The sequence below is a fragment of the Rattus norvegicus genome, chromosome 1, assembly GCF_021556685.1.
Source record: "Rattus norvegicus strain SHRSP/BbbUtx chromosome 1, alternate assembly SHRSP_T2T, whole genome shotgun sequence".
Taxonomy (NCBI): domain Eukaryota; kingdom Metazoa; phylum Chordata; class Mammalia; order Rodentia; family Muridae; genus Rattus; species Rattus norvegicus.
Genome location: NC_141534.1, coordinates 91,352,574 through 91,376,090, shown reverse-complemented (window position 1 = coordinate 91,376,090; position 23,517 = coordinate 91,352,574). Strand labels below are relative to the sequence as shown.

The 23,517-nt window shown below is 50.8% G+C and overlaps 1 protein-coding gene across 1 annotated transcript; it reads right to left on the bottom strand.

The window, feature by feature from the left end:
- Nucleotides 1-1,259: 1,259 nt before the first annotated feature.
- Cadm4 (cell adhesion molecule 4) lies at nt 1,260-23,514 on the bottom strand. Its single transcript, NM_001047107.2, has 9 exons — nt 23,382-23,514; nt 6,664-6,810; nt 6,278-6,430; nt 5,891-6,025; nt 5,305-5,469; nt 5,123-5,213; nt 3,943-4,115; nt 3,015-3,143; nt 1,260-2,281 (listed from the first exon to the last, which is right to left on the bottom strand). Exons 1-9 carry the CDS (start codon nt 23,443-23,445, stop codon nt 2,172-2,174), a joined length of 1,167 nt encoding a protein of 388 aa, NP_001040572.1. The 5' UTR covers nt 23,446-23,514; the 3' UTR covers nt 1,260-2,171.
- Between the last annotated feature and the right edge of the window lie 3 nt (nt 23,515-23,517).

Sequence of the window (23,517 nt, the reverse complement as noted above, 5' to 3'; positions counted from 1 at the left end):
CTAGCAATCTAAAACTATAGTAGAGTCCCATTACATCACAGAAAATGAAAAGTTGTGTTTTGCTTTGTTCCTGAGAGTCCCCCTGTGTGGAACTCACTCTAGCTCCAGGAGGTTTTCATGAACTGCCTGCAGTTCTCCTGCCTCAGCTTCCGGAGGGCTGGGATGACAGATATGCATCCCCTACACCTGGCCTTTCTGTCCCTAATGCCTTTGCTGGACCCACCCACCATTTTATCCGGTCCAGATCCCCAGCACTTCAAACGCAGCGATCTCTGCCTTCTCAGGCTTTGATCTCGCCAACGCTTTATCTGAAAACCCTTTGTCCCTGCTGCTCCGAGCTCACTCTCTCCCGGCACTGATGCCAATCGAGAGGCCTTCCTTGATGATACAGCTCCTGCAGATGGAGTAAATTAGGGAAACTGACACGGTACCCGGCTCAATAAATGCGGCACTTTTGATGGGGGTGTGGAAATGGGGTAAAGGGTGCCTGGGGCTATGCGGGCCTCCTCTGCCTCGCCTCCTTCACTTTGCATGAAATTTCCATAACAAAATAAAACAATACCTTACATCATCCCCACCCCGCCCCCGGTGTGTGTGTGTTTTATGCATAGTTGGCTAGCTGGAACCTTAACAACGCGTTGTAAGCAGTTATCTTTTGTACATCTCAGCTGGCCTCAAAACTCCCAGAAGTCCTCCTGCCTTATCTTCCCAATTGCTGGGGTTACAGGCATGTACCTACCACCTGGCCTGGTTTCTGTTGCTGACCCCAAACTCTTAGGTTCAAGCATTGACAGGGACAGGATGAGATGGAATCGAGGGTGTCTCTAGAGACTGGTGGGTGGGGGGTGGAGGGCACAGAGGTGGGCTAGTGTGAGAATGACATCACCCAGAGGCTGTCTCAGTGACTGGACGAGACAAAGCTTGTAAAAACTCACTAATTGACGGCTGTGGTTGGCTCAGCCTGTGATCCCAGCTTTTTAGAAGTTGAGGCAGAAGGATTACCAGGAGTTCATGACCAGCCTGGGTTAAAGTGTAAGGTGCTGTCTCAAAAGGAAGAAACAACAACAACAAAAGCCTCAGTACTCCTCCCACTCCTCCAAAACCCCCCAAAGAATTGAGTCTTGAATTTTGAGGACGAGTGGATGGCAGTGATGTAGGTGAGGTCTGGCTCCAGCATGGGTCTCCTCCCCAGTGCCTGCACCTCCCCCTCCCAGCAGTACAGCAGTGGACAGGGGAACAGACACACAGCCACCCCATACTTGTTCTCTCCTCAGTTTAATGGTGGTTAGTGGGATTGCCAAACCCCCCTCCCGACCCCCTCCCCGCCCCGTACAAAAATGTGTTTCCTTTTGTTTTTTTAAACAAGAAAAGGGGGCAAAAGCCAGTAATGGGGGGAGAGGGGTGCAATCTGATATTTTTCATACAGATTTTTGATTTTTTAATATATTATATATAAAACCATAGAGACCACACATCCCCTCCAAACTCCTTTCCCCCTCCCCGGGGGGCCTGGAGGAGAGACTGGGAAGGCCCCCCCAAGAGCGGGTGAACAGACAATTATGGGATGGGAAGGACATGGAGGTCAAGATGGAGGGAAGGGGAGCCGCCCAGGAACCCGGAGAAGGGGGACTGGATAAGGGTCGGGGTTGTCTCCCTTACTGCCCCCATCAGAGTTTTCACACAAAGACACAGAATTCCCATTTCCACGCCCTCCCCTGCCCCTCCCCCCACCGTGCAAACATGGCTTTGCAAAGAGGTGCCCAGAGCTCTGTGGAACTCTTACAATGGCTGGCATGGGGTCTGGGACCCCAAAGAAATCTGTGTTTCCCTTCCCTGCCCACCCACCCTTCCCAGAATCTGACCCCCTCCCCCACAAGACCTGGTTCTGTAGTCTAGGGGTTCTGGCCTTCCCCCTGTTTTCTTCCCCCAACCCAAATCCCTATTACCCGTCCCTGGACTCAGGGTCTAGAAGGGACGTTAAGTCCCTGTCTCCCTAGGGGATCCCAAGTCTCTGGACCCTAGCCTTTGGCCCTGGGAGAGATCCAGGCATCCAACACCCCCAATCCCTGCCCAAGCGCCTGAGGTGTTAGCTAGTGGGGGGGAAGCCCACCATCCCGGACTCTGGTCAATGTCTTTGCTGGTTCCTTGCAGCTGGCAGTGGGGGAGTGGGGTCAAATGAAGAATTCTTCTTTCCGCTTGTGTCCATCACTGCCGTTGAGGAAGGCTTCTCTGGCTTCTCCCTGCTCATCCAAGCCACTGGCCTCATGGGTCAGATAGGAGCCTGAGAGGAGAAAGATGCCCCCAGGGCAGAGGGGATATGTATGTGGCCCCGGGGGAGTGGGTATAGGAAAAGGAGACAGGCAAGAGACACAGCACATGAAGAAAGGGGGAGAAAGGGAGCCAGGGTTCAGTTCAGGGACGCACAGGACAATGGTGGAGAAAGAGATAAAGAGGAATTAGGAAGACTCCAAAAAGTCACAGAAAACCCAGTTGCATCCCCGACCTGCCCTCCTAGTTTGTGACGGGGTCTCCAGCTTCCCAGGTAAACATCAAACTCGATAGTTACAAGTGACCTGGCACTTTGGATCCCCCTGCCACTCACTACACCCAAATATTGGGGTTAGAAGCGTCCACCACCACGCCCAGTTCTGTGCGGTGTTGGGAATGAAGTCCACGGCTTGGTGCATGCTAAGACAGTTTATCGACTGAATCCCCAACCCTGCACCCTTATCTCCTTCCCAACCCTTCACACGCTTTTAATAGTATTCCCTTAGTCTATGCCGTCAATAAATCCAGCAATTTGAAAAATAAACTACTCAAAATCTCTCCCCTTATTCTGCTAAATCTCAGTCCTTTCTGAGCCCAGGGCCAAAATTTCCACCCCCTACAGGGTATTAGTCAAAAAATATGGCTTGATTTCAAATCCAATTCACTGTCTAGGCTCCACCCCCTTGCTAATCCAGAATCAGAAAGGACCACGCCCTTCACTGATTTCACGCCCCGCCCTCACTCACCCTTCTGTCGGACAGAGCACCACACCATGCCTACTAGCACGCATATGATCAGAAACACCAGTAGCGCCAGGATGCCGCCCACGATGGCGTAGGGAACCGATGTCTGAGCCTCTACCACTGCTCCGGGGTCTATCAGAGAGAAAATAATGTCGCAGGTCCTAGTTCAGCTGCCAGGCCTTTAAGGTATTCTGCACAAAACTTTGCTCCTTGAATGCCTGTCACCTTTCTTTAAGTCCCACCCTCAGCCCCTCTGTTTGCTCCAATTCCTCCTGGAATCCTTGGCTTTCACCCCGGTGGGTCTTTCATTCCTAGTATCTACACACCTCCTTACCCTTCCACCCCTAAGCTAGAAGTAACATCTATCCTAGCTTTGGGGTTTTAAAATACATTTTCTTATTCATGTGTATGTGCAGGCCCTGTTTGTGTGTTTATTAGACAGTGTCTGACTGTATAGCTCCAGCTAGCCAGGAATTTACTATGTAGATCGGTCTGGCTCGCTTTGGGTTTTTGTTTTTAAAGAGTATTATAGACTGGTCTAAAAAAAAATGATGAAGATGGCCTTGAATTTTTTTTTTTTTTCAAGAAGAGGTTTCTCTGGTAACAGCCCTGGCTGTCCTGGAACTTGCTCTCTAGATCAAGCTGGCTTCAAACTCCCAGAAATCCCCCTGCCTCTGCCTTACAAGTGCTGGGATTAAAGGCATGTGCCACCTTCTCCTTACTGGCCTTGAACTTATCCTCCTGCCTCCTATCCATCTCCAGCGTTCAAGGATTACATGACATGTGCCACCTCCTATGGTCGGGTTAAGTGGTATTAGGAATTGTAACCAAGTTTATCATGCATGCTAAGCAAGCATTCTTTCGTTCAAGCTCCGCCCTCGGGCCCTGTAGCCCGCCCCGCCCCCCACCAGGCCTGCCATACAGTCCTCACCATAGACCACAAGCACGTAGAGCGCCCTGGCGTGGCCGTGCTTGTTCGCCGCCTCGCAGGTGTAGGTGCCGTTATCTGCAGATACCAGGCCAGGCAGCGTGAGCGTCTCGCCCAACGCCTCCGCCCTCTCTGGCAGAGACTCATTCCCACGGTTCCAGCGGATCTGGTTTGGCCTGGCCGTGGGTAAAAACAAGTTAGGAACCCAAGAATCTGACTTCTCGGTAATCTGGATACGCAGCTCTGATCCAGCACCAACACCCAAATGTGTGTGTGTGGGGGTGGGGGGGGTAGACCCTTTTCCAGCTATGCATAAGATGCTAGGTTCGATCCCCAGCAATGAAAAGGGGACAGAGGGCTGGAGACATGGTTCATTGGTTAAGAGCACTGACTGCTCTTCCAGAGGTCCTGAGTTCAATTCCCAGCAACCACATGATGGCTCACAACCATCTGTAATGGGATCTGATGCCCTCTTCTGGTGTGCCTGAAGACAGCTACAGTGTACTCATATGCATAAAATAAATAAATCTTTAAAAATAAAACACTGCGCTGGTTTTTAAAAAGGGGGAGGGAGCTAGGAAGATTCTACAACTTTACCTGCAAGATGCCTCAATGGCGGCAGGTAAAGGCACTTACCAACGAGCTTGACTAGAAGTTAGATCCTTGGAACCCCCATGGCAGAAGGACAGAATGAATTCTCACAAGTTGTCCTCTGACGTCCCTACGTATGTAGTGGTATGCCTCCCGCCCCCGGCAAAAATGTATTTTTTTAAAAATGCATTGTATGTGTATGAGGGTTTGTCTGCATGTATGGCAATACATCTCGGGCATGCTGTGCCCTCAGAAGCCAGAAGAGGGCACGGATCCCCAAGGACAGGAGAAGATTGTGAGCCACTGTGTAGGTGCTGGGAATTGAATAAAGGTCTTCCGCGAATAATTGGAGGCTATTCCTCCGCCCCCCTTTTTTTTTAAATAAAAGGGACTGTCTCATGCCCCCCCCTTTTTTTTCTACGGAAAACCAACAGGCTTGGGGCCAACTTTTACATGCAGCCAGGGCTGTAAAGGTTCTTCAATTTCTGGCCCCTTTTTATCAGGAGTCTAGCTTCATGAACTCTTTCCATAAAACCCTGGAGTGCAAGCCTCAAGTCTCTTCACCACTTAGGAGCCAGAAGTCAGCTCTCACCTGGGGTTCCCTGTGACAGCACATGTCAGCACCAGAGTGTCTCCCTCCCTGACTACAGCTTGAGAGGCGTGGATCCGAGCTGTGGGGGAATCTGCAGCACAGGAGGGAAAATGGGAAATCAAGCCGGTGATGGGGGACCTCTAGGGGCGGGCAGCTGGCGTGCAGACGCCTGAGCCACTTACACTGCACATCCAGCACGTACTGCGTCTGCTTGCTGTGCCCCGAGGGCAGCGCCTGGTTCTGCGCTTCACAGATGACGATACCGCCGTCGTCCTTGCGGTCCACGCGGAACCGCACAGTGCTCGCCACGCTCCACACCTTGCCGTTCTCCTGGCCGCTGCTCACTCCTGCCCGACCCAGCCCAGTTACGGTCAGGCCAAGGGTTCTGCCCTGTCCCCGGATCCCAATGTAGGCTGCTGGCCAAGCCACATTCCTACCTATAACCCTGGCTTTATTCACCTAGGCATACCCCCATCACTCTCAACCACTGGTCTAAGTTATGTTTGTTTCTCTTGGTTTGCTTTGAGACAGGGTCCAGGTTGACCTGGAACATGCTAGGAAGCTGACGATGACCTTGAACTCCTGATCCTCTTCCTTACACCTCCCAAATGCTGGGATGGCAAGTGTGTGCTATCCATCACTTCTGGTCTACAACAGAACTGCGCCCGCGAAGTGTCAGTGCACAATTATCCAGGCCCCGCCCACCACTAACCTCGCCTCTTTCGGGAACGCGGAGGGTCCCCGTTCCTCGCCCCGCCCCCTGGGTACCTTTCAGCTCCTTGCGATCGCGATACCAGCGCAGGACCGCTGCGGGGCGCGACCGCGGAACCAGGCAGCTGAGTTCCACCTCGCCGCCCTCCACTGCTTGCTCTCGGACCTCCACCACAGGATTCTCCGGAGCCACTGCGCAGAGAAGGGGCGCGCGGGGTGAGGGGGGTCAAGGGAGGCACCGAGGTAGGCTCAAGTCAGTCTGGCTGCTGGATCCCAGGGACCAAAGGAAGCCAGGGTCCCACAGGTGGCAGGGATCAAACGTAGAGACCAGAGGCCTGGTGAAGCCAGATGTCCAAGAGGTTAAAAACAGCCAAGGCGAACAGGTCTCGGGACAAGTGAGAGGCAGAAAATGAATGAGAGTGGGGTTCTGGGGAGGGGGGGTACCTAAGACAGTGAGCGTGGCGATCTGGTGGTGGGTGTCCTCCGTGTAGAGCTGGCAGAAGTAGCCCCCCTCGTCCTCCAGGCGGGCGTCTGAGAGCCTGATGCGCACTCGGCGCGGGGAGAACTCCTCCAGCTGGAATCGTTCGTCCTTCAGGGCTGGAATGAAGAGGGCCCGAACTTGAACCTGGGACAGTCACCCTCCAAGACACATGCAGACCTAACCTTTTCCCTAACCATAGCTCTAAAACTGACCCGTTCAACTTGGGAACCCCCAAAACCCAACCTCCACCCCCGCAGGACCATGGGAATCCAGACTCTTCCCCTGTCATACGCTTAGATGTGTCCCTCTTTGAGGTCATAAACGTCCAGGCTTCCCTTCCTGCACTCACCTCGGGTGCCATTGAAAAAGAGGGTCTGCCGGGCTGGGTTCTGAATGACGACTATAGACCCATCATACTGATGCAGACGGCAGGTGATCTCAGCCACCCCACCCTCGGCCACCGTCACATTCTCTGTCTGCACTTCCTGTGCCGTCCCTGAACAAAGAGAAACAAACAGAACAGAGAGTTCCCGGGATGACATTCAGACGTGTATGTGTGTGTGTGTGTGTGTGTGTGTGTGTGAGAGAGAGAGAGAGAGAGAGAGAGAGAGAGAGAGAGAGAGAGAGAGAGCGAGCATGAGCTTCTCTTGTGTTTTTTCATAAGTGATGGAATATGCACACGTTCACATGCCAGTGTTGAGGCCCAAGGATGGCATTTGGACTCTTCCTCTGTGGTTCTCTATTTCATTCATTGAGGTGGGGTCCTTCCGTCGAACCTACAGATCACAGCTGGGGGTCGGACTTGATAGAAGGCTGGCTTATTCTGAGAATCCCATCCCTGTCTTTGACTCAAGCTTCCACAACCACAGTCCACTTTTGTGGGAGCTGGGGATCTGAACTCATCCTTGCACTCGCTTGCACTCCCTAATTCCTGGTTTGTTCCTTGTTGAGAATAATCTGTCACCCCGTAGCCCAGATTAGCCTGAAACTCGTGGCAACCCTCCTGCCTCAGTTTTTTTTTTTTTAAAGGTTTATTTGTTTTGTGTATGTGAGTCTTCAGACACACCAGAAGAGGGCATTAGATTTCATTGTAGATGGTTATGAGCCACCATGTGGTTGCTGGGATTTGAACTCAGGACCTCTAGAAGAATAGTCAGTGCTCATAACCACTGAGCCATCTCTCCAGCCCCTGCCTCAGTTTTATGAGTGCTAAGATTACAGGTGTGAGCCACCGAACATGGCCTTTAGTCCTCTCTCTGCCATCCGAAGGGGCAAAATGGCCTCTAGTGGAGCCAGGCAAGACCCAGTGTGCATGTGTCTATGGAAGTGAAAGGTGCACCCAGAGCTAGCTGAGGAAGAGCAGAATCTGCCCAGGAAAATGGATCATAATTGGAGGCTCCGACAGGAGAAATGCCCATTGCATCTTGGAGCTGGAATTCACCCAGTATGGGAAGCTGCCTTCTTTCACACCAAGGCACCCATTGAAGCTCATCTGATGGGGTTGTCTTCCCACATTCGGAACATAGGCAGAGCATACAGTATCCTCCTGCCTGTGCCCCTCCAGTCCTATACAGGTGTACATCATCACGGCCAACTACAACTTCCTCTTCCCTCTGTTCTGTTCCCTCGTTTCTTCTCTCCCCAGGTCCCGAGCCAGCCTGGTCTACATGCATACAAAGAGACTCTGCAAGATGATTCAGCTGCTATGAACAGCAAGGTGCTGTCTCAAAACCATAAGAAAGAATAGAACACACACACACACACACACACACACACACACACACACACACACACACATAGAGCACGGCATCAATTGGGTCTGGTGGTGAATGCCTGTAACCTCTGTGCCCGAGGAACTGGCAGGAGCATCAGAAGTTTAAGGTCACCCTTATACACAGCCTGTAGTAGAAGGCCAAGCTGGGGAGGGAGAGGTGTTTTTGCTAGAAATGATCTGCTAAGAGTCACGAAGCCCAGGCTTACAGAGGCCTAACTGCTTCCTCTGTACCATCTGCCACCAGGAAACTGTTGGGTAAATACGCCCAGAATAGCTTCTTTGAGGCCCTTGCCACCCATCCTGTGAGGGAGGCCATCTTGAATCTCCCATCCTGACTGAACTCCAGGTGACCCGAGTGTAAACCAAGAGAAGCCTGCCCACCTGATCCAGTCTAAACCTCCAACCCAGAATCCGAGTAAATAAAGCACTTTCCCCACCATTTGGTGACAAGGTCTTACGGTGTTAGACAAGCTGGCCTCCCACCTCACTTCCATAGTGGTATGGCTACAAGGGTACAACTCTGCCTCTGGCTCTCAGCAGCCAAACCACTAAGATCTGAATGGTCTGCTCCATCGTGAGATCTGTGGCTTTTTTTTTTTTTTTCAGAGCTGGGGACCGAACCCAGGACCTTGCGCTTGCTAGGCAAGCGCTCTACCTCTGAGCTAAATCCCCAGCCCCCTTACTTTTATTTTTATGTGACAGGGTCTCTCTACATAGGTCTATCTGACCTGGAACTCTGTGTTGAGCAGGCTGGGTTCAAAGTCACAGAGACTCCCCTGCTTCTGCCTCCCAAGGGCTGGGATTAAAAGCATGTGCCACTACTGTTTTGATGGTATACACCTTTAATCCCCGCACTCTGAGTTTGAGGCCAGCCTGGTCTACAGAGAGAGTTCCAGGGCAACCAGGACTACACAGAGAAACCTTGACCAGAACAAACAGAACAAAATAATAATAATAATAATAATAATAATAATAATAATAATAATAATAATAATAGAAAAATTAAAAAGTGTGCACCACTATATCCAACTCAGACCTCTGACTTTTTGTTAGCACATTAAAAGTTCTGGATTACTCATGACAGCAGTTAGCCCACCATGAATAACCATTAAAAGAACAAATTACGGGGGCTGGAGAGATGGCTCAGAGGTTAAGAGCATTGACTGCTCTTCCAGAGGTCCTGAGTTCAATTCCCAGCAACCACATGGTGGCTCACAACCATCTGTAATGAGATCTGATGCCCTCTTCTGGTGTGTCTGAAGACAGCTACAGTGTACTCATATATAATTAATAAATCTTTAAAAAAAAAAAAAAAAAAGAAAGACCTGAAGAACAAATTACAGGGCTGGAATGGTAATATTGTGAGAGGGTGTGGCTCAGTGAGGGGCTGGGGGCGTGGCTCAGTGGCTGAGCCCCTGCCTAGAATCTACCAGGGAGGGGCTGGGGGCGTGGCTCAGTATTTGTTTGGCCTGGGTAAGATCACAGGTTCCACTCTCATTAGTAAACAAAGAAGGCTGAAAGCCAAGGTTAACCAGCAGCAAAGCCCAGAACCCTAGTTTTTTCTGAAAGAGAGCAACAAGCCACAGCACCACTGACTGGGCATGTGCTGTTGGAGGTCCTGTGGTAAGGGCAGGGCCTTTTCTTTCTTTTTTACCTTTCTCTTTGTCCTTTCTTTTCTTCTTCTCTCTTTTGTTTTTTTTTTCTTTCTTTTTTTAATTTTTAAAATTTATTTTATGCATATGAGTACACTGTAGCTGTCTTCATGCACACCAGAAGAAGTCATCAGATCTCATTACAGATGGTTGTGAGCTGCCATGTGGGTGCTGGGATTTGAACTCAGGATCTCTGGAAGAGCAATCAGTGCTCTTTTTTTTTTTTTTTTAAAGAATTATTTATTTTCTGTATGAGTACACTGTAGCTGTCTTCAGACACAGCAGAAGAGGGCATCAGATCCCATTACAGATGGTTGTGAGCCACCATGTGGTTGCTGGAATTTGAACTCAGGACCTCTGGAAGAGCAGGTGCTCTTAACCACTGAGCCATCTCTCCAGCCCCGCAATCAGTGCTCTTAACCGCTGAGCCATCTCTCCAGCCCCCTTTTTTTTTTCTCCCCGGAGCTGGGGACCGAACGCAGGGCCTTGTGCTTGCTAGGCAAGCGCTCTACCACTGAGCTAAATCCCCAACCCTCTTTTGTTTTTTCAAGACAGGGTTTCTCTGTAGCCATGACTGTCCTGAAGCTCACTCTGTGGACCAAGCTAGCCTCGAACTCACAGGGATCTGCCTCCCGAGAGCTTAAATTAAAGGCATATGCCACCACTGCCCATCAAGGGGGCTCTACTTCAACCTCCATTTCCCCAGTCCCCCTGACAATGAATTGGTACTAGAGACTGAACCCAGAATCTCCCATCCCAAGTCCCAGTGATCAAATAGGCCACAGTCAAAACTGCAAAAGCCCGAACCTGTGTGTGACCTCTGGCCTTGCCTCCACTTCCCTTCGAGCCATCTGAGTGAATGCCCAGTATTGGTGACGGGTTACAGGATATGCTGGTGACAGGCCTGCCACAGTGAGAAGCTGTATGGGTTTCTGTCGTGTTTGCTGAGTCTTGTCTCACCTGGCTGCCCAAGTATGAACTTCAAGACTCAGGTGACATTCTTGAGACTCATACACTGTAGACGGCTAATTATTTGGATGTATTAATGTTTCTAAGTTTTTGGTTCTTTTTTTTTTTTTTTTTTTTTTTTTCGGAGCTGGGGACCGAACCCAGGGCCTTGCGCTTCCTAGGCAAGCGCTCTACCACTGAGCTAAATTCCCAGCCCCAATGTTTCTAAGTTTTAACTTGATTTTATGTGTATGCATATTTTACCTGTGTGTGTGTGTGTGTGTGTGTGTGTGTGTGTGTGTGTGTTGTGTGTGTGTGTGTTGTATGCTTACTTGTGTAAGTACTCAGGCAATAGTGTATGCACAGAATCCAGAGGAGGGTGCATTGGGATTGGATACCCTCTTCTGTTATGTCCCCCATCTTACTCCTTTGAGGCATGGTGTCTCCCTGAACTTGGAATTCAGTTTAGTTTTTCCTGTAGAGTTCTGGGAGATAGAGATGAGGCACCACAGCCATCCCAGCTGTCTTTAAATGGTAGTGGCTGGGCATAACAGAGCACACCTGTAGTCTCCACACCAGGAATGCTGAAGAAGATGCCTTTCCAGTCCATCCTGGACAATATCAAGAGCCTTTCTCTGCCTCGGAGAAACAAAATAAGCTCAGTGGTTTCCTAGGCCTCTTTCATTCTGTTCCGTGGGTTAGCTGTCTGGGAGGTTTCTCAGGCTGGTTTGCAGAGATAAGTCAGATGGGGTCCAGGTCCTTGAAAAATCTTTACCATTTATAAGGAACTAGCCACCGACCAATGTAATGTGCCTGCAGAAGTGGTACACTCCTGTTAAGAGCATGAGTATCCAAGGGCAGAACAGATTACTCCTGCAGGATAGAAGCGTGGGCTGACAGCTTCCTATCTCAACATTCTTCTTTCCCTCACCACTGTCCTTTATGGTTGTCCCCTGTCTGACTCCCTTGCAGCTATATGATGATTGGACCTAATTGGACCTAAGCAGAAATATCATATAGTCATTTATGGGGTAAGTTCCTAATAAAAGGAGACAAATTCTTTTATTTTTTCCTATGGGACACCCTCATGCAGGATAGGGTACGTGGAACTCTGACAGCCATTTTGGGTTCTAGTGACAGAACACAATAGGAGTAACAGAACCAAGAGTTGAAAGAGCCTGAGTCTTTGGTGGCGATGCAGGGCAGCCACACCTTTTAACTCGGGATTTCTTTTATGTTGACAGAATCTAAGCCACTCTTTGAATTTTACCTCCCAGAATGACAAACAACACACTCAGCCCTTGCCTTTGCTTTTTATAGGTTCAGTAGGTGCCACAACCCACCCACTCAATTGATCAGGTCAAAGGACAAGACGCCACCCAAGTGTTTGACCCTCCCCTCAGCCCCTAGCACCGATCCTTTCAGCAACATCTGCATATGTTACCCCTAAAATATATCTGAATCCATCCGGCTTTGTCCGCCTCTCCTGGCATCATTTTTCTCTCTCGTCTGAATCTCTCAAGAATGTGTTTGCGGCTCTCAGCTTTCAAGCTGTCCTCTCACATCCAGGCTGACCTGTAACACGTGACCATCTTAACTTTCTGAATGCTAAGGTAACAGGCATGACACCATGCCCTGATTATACCTATTACTTTTTCTTTTTCTTTTTCTCTCTCTCCCCCACCCTCCTCCTCTCCTCTTTTGATTTTTCAAGACAGGGTTTCTCTGTTTAGCCCTGGCTGTCCTGGAACTCGCTCTGTAAGTCAAACTGGCTTTGAACTCACAGAGAGATCCACCTGCATCTGCCCGCTGAGTGCTGGCATCAAAGGTGTGTGCCACCACCAACTGGCTGCTGTTTTTTTAAAACACAGTCTCAATATGTAGCCCTGGCTGATCTGGAACTTGATATATAGACCAAACTAGGACTCAAGTTTTGTGCCACTGTACCTGACTAGGTGGACTTTTTGAATTCAAGATTCTATTTTTTTAATTATATGTTTGTGTCTGAGTGTGGGTATTGGGCACATGGGTGCTGGATGCCTGGGAGCTGGAATTACAGGTGATTTTGAGCCACCTCACTTGGGTGCTGGGAATAGAACTTAGGTCCTCTGCAGGGCTAGCACATGCTCCTAACCACTAAGCCATTACTTCATCCTCCCCATCCCCCACCTCACCCTCTTTTTTTTTTTTTTTTTTTTTTTTGGTTTTTCAAGACAGGGTTTCTCTGTGTAGCCCTGGCTGTTCTGGAATTAGATCTCTAGACCAGGCTGGCCTTGAACTCACAGAGATCTGCCTGCCTCTGCCTCCCAAGTGCTGGGATTAAAGACCCCTGTCACCACTGCCCAGCTCCCTCTTTTTAAAATTAGAAAATATTATATATATTATTTATTTTCATATTCTGCCTGCATGCATGCATGTGCACCACATGTGTGCCTGGTGCCCTCAGTGGCCAGAAGAGGGTGGCAGAAACCGCTGCAACTGGAATTTCCGATGGTTTTTAGCTCCCATGCGGGTACTGGGTCCTCTGCAAGTGTAACAAGTACTCTTAACTATTGAGCCCCACCCCAACCACACCCCAGCCACACCCTATGGTTGCATTTTTCAGAATGGGAGTCAGGGGGCTGGCTATGTCTCCGTGGGTAAAATGTTTGCCGTACAAACGTGAGGACTTGAGGTCTGGTTTCCAGCAGACAAATAAAGCATGGCCCAGTGATGCAAGACTGGAAGCCCAGTGCTGAGGGAAAAACAGGAGCATCCTTGGGACTTGCTAGTCAGCTACTCTAGCTGACTAGCTCCACCCTGCCTTAAGATATAACATGGAAGCCAGGCACGGTGGTGCACACTTTTAATCCCAGCTCTTGAGAGGCAGAGGCAGGTGGATCTTTGTGAGTTTGAGGCCAGCCTAGTCTACAGAGTGAGTCTAGGACAGCCAGGTCTATACAGAGAAACCCTGTCTCTGGAGGGAAAAAATGGAGGGGCAGGTGAAATGGCTCAGGTAGTAAAGGTGTTTGCTGCTAAGACTGACAACCCAAATTTGATCCCTGGGACAGATATCGTAGGAGAACCTGTTCCTGCAAGTTGTCCTCTGACTTCCTCGAGTGCCATGACGCCTACTCCCATACCCCACCTCCACACTCAAACAAATACCTACATGTAACCTTAAAAATGTAGGGGCCGGAGAAATGGCTCAGCGGTTGAGAGCACTTGCTGCTCTTCCAGGGGACCAGGGTTGATTCCTAGCATCAACATGGCGGCTCACAGCCATCTGCAAACTCCAGTTCTAGGGAATCTGATGCCTTCTTCTGGACTGTGAGAGCACCAGACACACATGGTGTGCAGACATACATGTGATCAAAACACCCATACACATAAAATAAAAATGTAAGCAAAAAAAAAAAAAAGAGTCAGGTGTGGTGGCCCTCCTTTACTCTCAGCACTCAAGAGGCAGAGACCTCTCTGTGAGTTCAAGGCCAACCTGCTCTACACAGTGAGTTCTAAGCTAGCACTGGTGCCAGTGACAGTGTCTTTAATATACATGAAAGCAGAAACTAAGGTGGAGAGGAAGTGAGGAAGTCACACAACCAGAATCTCTGGCCTCCACACACATACAGGCACACGCATGTGCACACTAACGAGCAGACACACAGACACACAAAGCGCCTACTTACGGTAGGTACCATCTTCCATGCCTATTTCTCACACCCTGGCTAGCCTTGAACTTATGACCTTCCTGCCTTAGCCTCCTGAGTGCTGGGTTCACAGGTGTTGCTTGTCCATATTAAAACACGCCAATGAGCATGAAGCTCAGTGGTTGGACCTTTGCTGGGTGGTGTGCAAGGCCTCAGAGCCCAGCCCAGCCCAGCAGCATCCATCCCTCCTGTGGCAGTCCATCTCCAACACAAACTCCTGTGTGGGCCCTTCTGGGTACCAAACAGATTGACTCTCTGACCCTAGGTCTCACTCCTCTCCTATCCACTGTCCTCTAGGCTACCTGGGTGCACTGTCCCTCAAACACACTGAATGGGCTTCCACCTCAGGGCACTTCCCCTTCCTGGCTATTCTCTTCTACTGCTCTCACCATTGCAGGGCTGTCTTCTATGCTCTTCCAAATCCCTGTCCTCTGACTTCTGACCTCTGACCTCCAAAATGCCTTCCCTCACTGTCCAGTCTCTTTGCATTCAGAAAGCTTTCACAGAGGATAAGGGCTGTCCTGCTTCCCCCACCAGCCAGGAAGTAAGTGTACATAGCCTCAGTCGCCATGGGGGAAGGCAGGAGGAACGGTGGTTTAAGATCATCCTCCATTATGTAGCTGGCAGGAAGCCCGATTAAGCTATAGGAGACCCTGTCTCAAAAATGCAAGTCTGGGGCTGGGGAGATGGCTCAGTGGTTAGGAGCACTGACTGCTCTTCCAGAGGTCCTGAGCTCGATTCCCAGCAACCACATGGTGGCGCACAACCATCTGTAATGGGATCTGATGCCCTCTTCTGTGTCTGAAGACAGCTAGTGTACTCACATATCTAAGGTAAATAAATATTAAAAATAAAAAAGACAATAAAAAATGCAGGTCTGGGGAGCTGGAGAGCTGGCTCAGCGGTTAAGAGGGTCTCTGGCTGACTTCGATTCCCAGCACTCACAGGCAGTTCACATCTACAGTAACTCTATGTCTAGGGGACCTCTGCAGGTACCAGAACTCAAATACACATATCCTAACACACACATGATTTCTTTTTCTTTTTCTTTTTCTTTTTTTTTTTTTTTTGGTTCTTTTTTTCGGAGCTGGGGACCGAACCCAGGCCTTGCGCTTCCTAGGTAAGCGCTCTACCACTGAGCTAAATCCCCAGCCCCAAGAAATCATGTGTGTGGGGCTGGGGATTTAGCTCAGTGGTAGAGCGCTTACCTAGGAAGCGCAAGGCCTGGGTTCGGTCCCCAGCTCCGAAAAAAAGAACCAAAAAAAAAAATTATTCTTAAAAAAGAAATATATCAGGGGCTGGAGAGATGGCTCAGTGGTTAAAGAGCACTGACTGCTCTTCCAGAGGTCCTGAGTTCAATTCCCAGCAACCACATGGTGGCTCACAACCATCTGTAATGGGATCCAATGCCCTCTTCTGATGTGTCTGAAGATAGTGTTCTATAAAATAAATAAATAAAATTAAAAAAAAAAACTCGTTATAAAATATATACCAGGACTGGAGGGTGGCTCAGAGGTTAGGAGCACTGAATGTTCTTCCAGAGGACCTGGGTTTAGTTCCCAGCACCCTCATCCACTTCACCCAGCTGCTTATAAATCCATCTCCAGGCCTGATGCCCCTTCACCCTTCTGACTTCTGAAGGCACCTGCACACGTGTGGCATACATTCACATACAAACTCACTCATGTAAAAGTAAACAATTTTCTGTACATTATTTGATTTAAATTCATTTTCCTGGTTGTCACTGGTGTATTAAAATTTGGTACTTGCATTCAAATTCAAGAAAAAAATTGCTTTTTAAAGTGACGCTCAAAGCTGGGGATATAGCTTAGGGTTACAGCATTTGCCTTCCATGTATGTGCGAAGACACACATGCACGCATGCACAGTCGCGCGCGTGCACACACGCGAGCGCGCGCACACACACACACACACACACACACACACACACACACACACACACGACTCACCAGGCACTGTGGCACAAGCCTTTAAACCCACCACTTCAGAGGCAGAGAGACAGACAGACAGACAGCAGCATGTGTTCAAGGCCAGCCAGGTCAACATAGTGAGTTTGAAGCCAACCAAAGTAACAGAATAGAGAGACCCTGTCTCAAACAAACAGAAAGCAAAATTGGGCTCTTGAGTTGGCTCGGTGGGTAAAGAGAGCAAGCCAAGTTTGTCCTCCAGGATCCACATACACAAAAGAAGTATCTGAACATAAAAAACAAAAGTTTAGGGGTTGGGGATTTAGCTCAGTGGTAGAGCGCTTGCCTAGCAAGCACAAGGCCCTGGGTTTGGTCCCCAGCTCTGAAAAAAAGAAAAGAGAAAAAAAAAAAAAAACAACAACAACCCAAAAGTTTAAAAATAAACAAACAAAAATAGTTGCCGAGGAGGCTACACAATTCAGGCCTGTGTCATTCAGGCTTCCAAACAGTCTCGAACCCTGGCTTTGTTCTGATTTCCTTTGAGCAGTGACTCACTATGCAGACCAGGCTACACTCAAACTCACTACAGAGTCCAGGCTGGCCTTGAACTCATGTCCTCCCGCTTCAGCCTCTCTAGTGCCGGGGTCACAGCATACCGTGCCACGCCCTGCCCAGGGATCTCATTGTAAATGCCAGGCAGATCCCGGCTCCAGCCCTCGCCATCCGTGTGACCTTGAGGAAGTGCCCCATCCTTCATTAGAGGAGGGAGTCCACACCATCTGTGAAATGACAGTGATGCCAGAGGTAGCTTTGCAGGGGTCAGCCTGGTGCTTGACACGCAGGAAGAGTCCCCTTCTGAAGGCTGTTATTACAGGCTACGGGACAAGCCAGGCCCTATGAAAACTAGTCTGCATGCGCAATACTTTAAAAAAAAATTCTTGCCACGTGTATGATATGCATCTAATGCCAACACCCCAGAAGCAGAGGCAGGTGGATCTCTGTGTTTCTGAGCCAGTCTAGTGGACCTCAAGAGTTCCAGGCCAGCCAAGTCCTCATAGTGAAACCACATCTCACAAAACCAAACCTCAAAACAAACATCTCAGGCTGGTATGCAGCTCAGTTGGTAGAATGCTTGTCTAGCACTTCATGAAGTGCTGAGTTTAAGCCCCAGTACTGCACAGGCCAGGCATAAGGGCACACCTGTCATTCTCGAATTTGCAAGATCGAGACATGAGGATCAAGAGTTCAAGGTTATCCTTGACTAAGCATCGAGTCTGAGGCTAGCCTGGGCTACATGAGACACTGTTTCAGTAAATTAATTAATTAATTAATTAATCAATGAATCAAAATCCAACCAAACAAAATCTTAAAGCCTACCTCGTCCTGACCTCACCGCTAATGTGAATTAGCCCCCATTTTACAGACGTGGAGAGTAAGGCTTGTAGGGGGTTTTCCAGGACTAGTTAGGGACAAAGTTCACCATTTCCTGGGACCTGTGAGGATCCCCATATCCACAGCTCCCATTCCCCAACTGCTCTCTGCTTGAGGGTGCAGATGGGGTGAGGGTGGGGGGCTTTTGTTTAACTCCCTCCCCCTCCTGAGGAGTCAGTAAGCAACAGTGTTTCTGCCTAGAATACTAATTGGCCTAAGGCTTTTGTTTCTGGTTGGGGGGGCAGGGGCGGGACTTTCTGGTCAGAGAGGGGCTGAGCTTTTGGGACTGGGGCATGGACTTTGAAATGGTGTTGACAGCCAAAAGTCATCATAGGGACTGTGCTCAGAGAAAGTAGATGGGAGGGTTCTGGAAAAAGGGGCTGTCAGGTGACATAGAGAGACTCAGCATCCTTCACCCTCAGACTCACAACCACAGGCAACAACTGTCCCAGGCCCTCCTCCCTTAGACACAGGAGTCCAGAGCCAGCCTTCCTCTCTCAGGCCAGCCAAAGCAGCCCTTCTCCCTCAGACTCAGAGGTCCAGCCAGGGCAGCCCTCCTCCCTCAGACATAGGGGTCCAGCAGGGCAGCCCTCCTCTCTCAGACATAGGGGTCCTGGACAGCCCTCCTCCCTCAGACACAGGGGTCCTGGACAGCCCTCCTCCCTCAGACACAGGGGTCCTGGACAGCCCTCCTCCCTCAGACACAAAGGTCTAGCCAGAGCAGCCCTCTTCCCTCAGACACAGGGGTCCTGGACAGCCCTCTTCCCTCAGACTCATGAGACAGGGGTCCACAGTGCACAGCTGGTGGATGTTTCCACAGAGACTAAGCAGGATGGGGGAGTACTTCCTGGGTCCTGAGTCAGCGAATACCCAAGGGAGTCTCAAGGTCACAGTTCTGGGAAGGTCATAGCCACCCCCTCTATATCCGTTCCCCGGGGGGCCCCTGGCATCATGCCTCTTTCCTTTTCCCTCCCCCGGGAAGCTGGTACATTCCTGGGTCCTGCCTGAACCCCCCCTCAGTCCCCCATCAATGGCGGAGTCCGAGCATCCTCGCACAAAGCATCAATTCTTCCACCAGATCAGCCTTGTGAAGGCGCCTGTATTTGCAGGACCTAGGCATAAGGGTCCCAGCTCAACCTCCCTCGGAAACCCTCAGCCCCTTCCTCTGTAAACGGAGGAGGCTACGCTTTTCTTTCCTCTCTCAGTACCCTCAAGTATGGACTCGCAGTCACCTCAAATCTCAGACTTAGACCCCATCCCCTCCTCCCTCAGGCCCATAAATCCCCATCCCAGCCCTCATCTTCAGAAACTGGGGTTTAGACCTCCAGCACACACACAACGCCAGACCCCTGCCATCCTCCCTTAGACACAGGGTTCAGCTCTGGGGTCCTCCCAGACACAGGGGCCCAGACCATAGCCTCCCTCCTTAGACACAAGGGTCCACACCCCCTCACCCTACCCATCTTCTCTCAGATACAGGAGTTCAGGTCACAACCCTCCTCCCTCAAACACAGGGGTCTAGACTCCAGCCTTCCCTCTCAGACACAGGGTCCAAATCCTAGCCTCCTCCCTCAAAAACAGAGGTCCAGACTCCAGCCTTCCCTCTCAGACGCAGGGGTCCAAATCCTAGCCTCCTCTCTCAGAAACAGGGGTCTAGACACCAGCCCTCCTCATTTAGACCCTGGGGTCCTTGAAAACTTTGGACTCCTAAGCCTTGATCCTGCCTTCTGTCCTTTGTCTCCCAGTGTCTGGGGACCTGGGCTTTGGGTGGGGGCGTCAGGGGTGAGTCAGCAGCCTCACACAAAGTCCTCCCTGTGGTCCCCACGTTCCTGGGATAGTCGGGACTCCCTGGATTCCAGGCTTCTGGTCTAGCTAGGGGGTGAGCAGTTCTTCAGAGGGTCACCCTGAGTGTAGGGTTCCCGGAAGAATGCAAGCTTTTACTGAACTCAGCTTGTTTAAGCCTTCACCTTAGTTACTCTTCTGTACCTTCCTCCACGAAGACCCAGCAGCCCACCACATCCCCTGGGTGTCCACAGAGGGGCCTAGGTGCCCTGTGTCTACAGGCAGAAGCCATGGGTGCTCAGGTTCTGGTGCCAGGGGCCATTGGATGCTGGCGGGTCTGGCTGCCTCTAGCACACCCCCCAACATGCACACATACACCCAGAGAGAGAAAGCTGCCTTTGTGTTCCCCAAGTCGGGGACAGGCCAGGCTCGCACGACATTAACCCACCCCTGGGCCCAAGCCCTGCTGAGTCTAAGGTCTTGGAATCTGTGGTGGAACCTGACCTCCACCCCCACACTCTGGGGACCCAGGCATCCAGTCCACGAGTGGGTAGGGGGTCAGTGATAGCTATCTCCCTAGACCAGCCTTTGGGGTGAGTCACTGTGAAAGGAGGGTCTGGCTAAGCTCTAAGTGGCCACTTAGAGCCATGACAGGGAGAAGTGAGTCACCCTAGAAGAGAAACTTGGGTTCAACAAAGTCCCCCTCAAGAGGGCTCCCCAAGTCTTAACAGCCTCTTTATTCCCTCTCAGCATTTACATATCTGCATTTTCCGCTTCCTTCTGTTTTTTACCCAGTTTCCAGCTGTGGATCACACCCCACCCCCACCCCCGTTGTGCATCCAGGAGGCACCTGTCACATATTCTATCCACCTAGACCGTTCTCTCTCTCAGCATCAGTCTAATCTACCCTTTCATATTCTCTGCAAATGAGTGAACCAGGACAGACAGGATACTTTGTGTGTGTGTGTGTGTGTGTGTGTGTGTGTGTGTGTGTGTGTGTGTTTGAAAGGCACAGATATAGGCTGCAGTTTTCCACTCCTGCTAGCTGGGTAAGGAGATGCGGTGGCCACTGAAACCTCATAAATCGGGTGGTCAGAGCCCTTCATAAAGATCCAATTAAAAAGCTAGGCACGGGGGCACAGACATATAATCTCAGTACTTGAGAGTCTGAGGCAGGAAGACCGCTATAATGTTGAGACCAGTTGTCTTAAACTACATAGTTTAAGGCCAGCCTTTTGTACATAGTAAGACCTTGTATCAAAAAAACAGAAAAGAAACTGGCTATGGATAGGAAGCTCCACAAATAGGACTCTTGAGAACCATACTTACCAGAAAGAGAAACTGAGACCCAGAGAAGGCTAGAGGCCGACATTAAACTATGCCAGAGAGGACTGCCCCAGAAGCTGGGACCCAGCTGTCTGGAGTCCTCCCCAAGGCGCCAAGCTTACCTCCCATGTATAAAGCCCCACAACATGTAATTTAGAGGTCGTTTACAGAAAGGATTAAGGTACCAGGAAGCAATGACTTTAAAATCTAAACCAGGGACAAGACTTAGAACCACCTCCCAGAGGTGCCTGAGTTTTGACTCCTGAACTGGTTAAGTAGTCAGCTGAGGTAACATACAAGCTCCAAGGTATAAGGACCCAAAGGCTGCAAAACCCCAGTGAGTTAAGATTTCATAATTACATAGATGTCAAGACACTGGAATGGTCCCATCATTTGAGAGTCTAGGTTCCCTCTCTCTCTCCCACCCTGTCTCCCCCTCCCCCTCCCCCTCTCCTAGTACTGGGAAATAAACCTAGGGCCTCTCACTTGTTGAGATGTTGGGCAAGTGCTTTGCCTCTGAGCTATATTTCCAGCCCCTCACTGGCTGCTAATTCTAGGCAAGTACTCACTGTGCCACACCCCCAGCCCCTCATTGGTGGATTCTAGACATCTATGACTAATAAACTACTTTCCTCGACATCCCCCCTTCTTTTTTTAATGCCTTTATTTTGAAACAGAATAGGCTAAATTGTCCAGGCTGGCCTTCAACTCATTCTGTAGTAATCCTGGCAAATCTCATGAGCCTCCTGCCTCAGCCTCCAGAGTAGAGTGGCTGGTACTACACCATGTCCAACAAAATTCTAAGAAATGTATAGGCATCAAAGTTCTAAAGACTTCCCGTATCTAACATCATAGGGGTGTCAACGTCTTAAATAACCTCAGACTCTATGTTTACTGGACTCTCTGGTTCCAGGATCCCAAAAGCCTGGTTTTCATGCATAAGAAGAAAGAAAAGGAGAAATGGATGGAAATGTACCAAGAGTCCCAAGCTCACACCTGGGAAATTGGGGCATCCTCGTTGCAAAGGAGGGTCTGACGAAAGTTAGGAAACAACTCCAGAAGTCTGCAGAAGAAAGGCAGAACCTCTAACGTCCGCTTTGTCCCCAGCCTTGTCCTCAGCTGCAACCCTTGGGGTGGCAGGTGTGGCGGCACTCAACTTAGAAGCTCCCTCACATCATCAGACATGGATCCAGTTCAACACCCTCACTGGATAGAACTGGGGCCAGGAAAGAGGGTGGGGCCACCTGGTCCCAATTCTCAACTCCCTATAGGGGACCTCAACCCTGCTTCTGCTCACCCAGCCACGTCCTCATCATGTATTGCTAGGCAAAGTAACTTGACCCACCTCAGGGGACTGTCCCATGGTAGATAGGAGAAACATAGGGTTCTAAGTGTGAGTGTTCAGGTGACATTTCTTGACCTTGTCCCCAGACTCAGGGTCACTGTGTCTTGGGTGTGGGGGTGGGGGAGAGTCCTCCAGATTTCCACATAGAGTTAGAAATACATGTTGGATGTCCTGGAGGGGGCTCCTCTGTGAAGTGTGGCTTGGATGTGTGAACGGGTGGGAGGGTTTGGGGGAGACATTTGTGGAATCCACGTGTGTGCTCACATGCCAACGTTCCCTGTGCCACTTCACACATCTATACTGTCGCTGCCCTGCCTGACTCCGCTCTTCTCCGGGAGCGAGGAGGGAGACGGCGATGGGAAAAGGAGAGATACCTCGATGGAGGAAGCATGGGGAGAGGAAGCAGATTCGGGGACAGGGAGACAGTGGAGTAGAGAGGAGAAAAGAGGCAGCTAGGCAACGGTGGCTGTCAGAGAAATGGGAGAATGATAGGGGACAGAGAAGGGAAGAGATACAGGGTGTCAAGGAGACAGGGAGAGAGATGGTGAATGGGGACATAGAGGGACGACAGCAACACAGGAGAGAGCAGAGTGAATAGAGGATGGGGGGCAGGCAGAGTGACCCAGGAAAAAGGGACAGAGGTGGGGGACAAAGGCGGAATAGAAAGACGGGAAGGGGGAGACAAGGAGAAAGAAAGGAGGACAGAAGAAGGAAGGACAGGACTTGAAGACTGAGGGACAGAGGACAAGGGTTGGAGAAAAATCAGAGAGAGAGAGAGAGAGAGAGAGAGAGAGAGAGAGAGAGAGATCTAAAGACCAGGACGGAAGGACAGTGGGACCGGCCTGGAGAAGGCGGGCTTGGGGACATGGGGGGAGGGAGGGTCTCGGGCCCTTTGTCCCCGCGGGATCGGGGCCTGTGCAGGGTGGGGGGGCTGCGGCACGGCGACCGGGGCCCGCGTCCCCCCTCCCCTGCCCGCGGCTCCGGGCTCCTGGCCCGCGCTGCGCGCTTTGTCCCGGGGACGAGGGTCTCCCGCAGTCCCCCCCTCCCAGCGCATTGTTCGGGCCTCTGCAGGCCCCCAGGCGACCCAGCTGTCACAGCGGCGCAACCCCCTCCCCAACCCGACCGCAATACGCACACCTCCCTCGTCACCCCGATCCAGCCCACCGACCCGGCCCCCACCTCCGTCACCCTACCTGGCCCCGCCGCGGCCGCCCACAGTAGCAGCAGCGGCCACTGGAAGCGCCGGGCCCGGCCCATGGTGCCGCCGCCACCGCCGCCGCCACCGCCGCCGCCGCTCGCTCCCGGCCCGGCACCTGCACCTCCCGCGCC

Coding starts and splice junctions, on each gene's coding strand:
- Cadm4 (NM_001047107.2), bottom strand. CDS start 23,445: ATGGGCCGGGCCCGGCGCTTCCAGTGGCCGCTGCTGCTACTGTGGGCG. Junction 4,116..5,122: donor GCTGTCACAGGGAACCCCAG/GTGAGAGCTGAC, acceptor ACCCACGGCCAG/GCCAAACCAGATCCGCTGGA. Junction 3,144..3,942: donor CTACGTGCTTGTGGTCTATG/GTGAGGACTGTA, acceptor TCTCTCTGATAG/ACCCCGGAGCAGTGGTAGAG.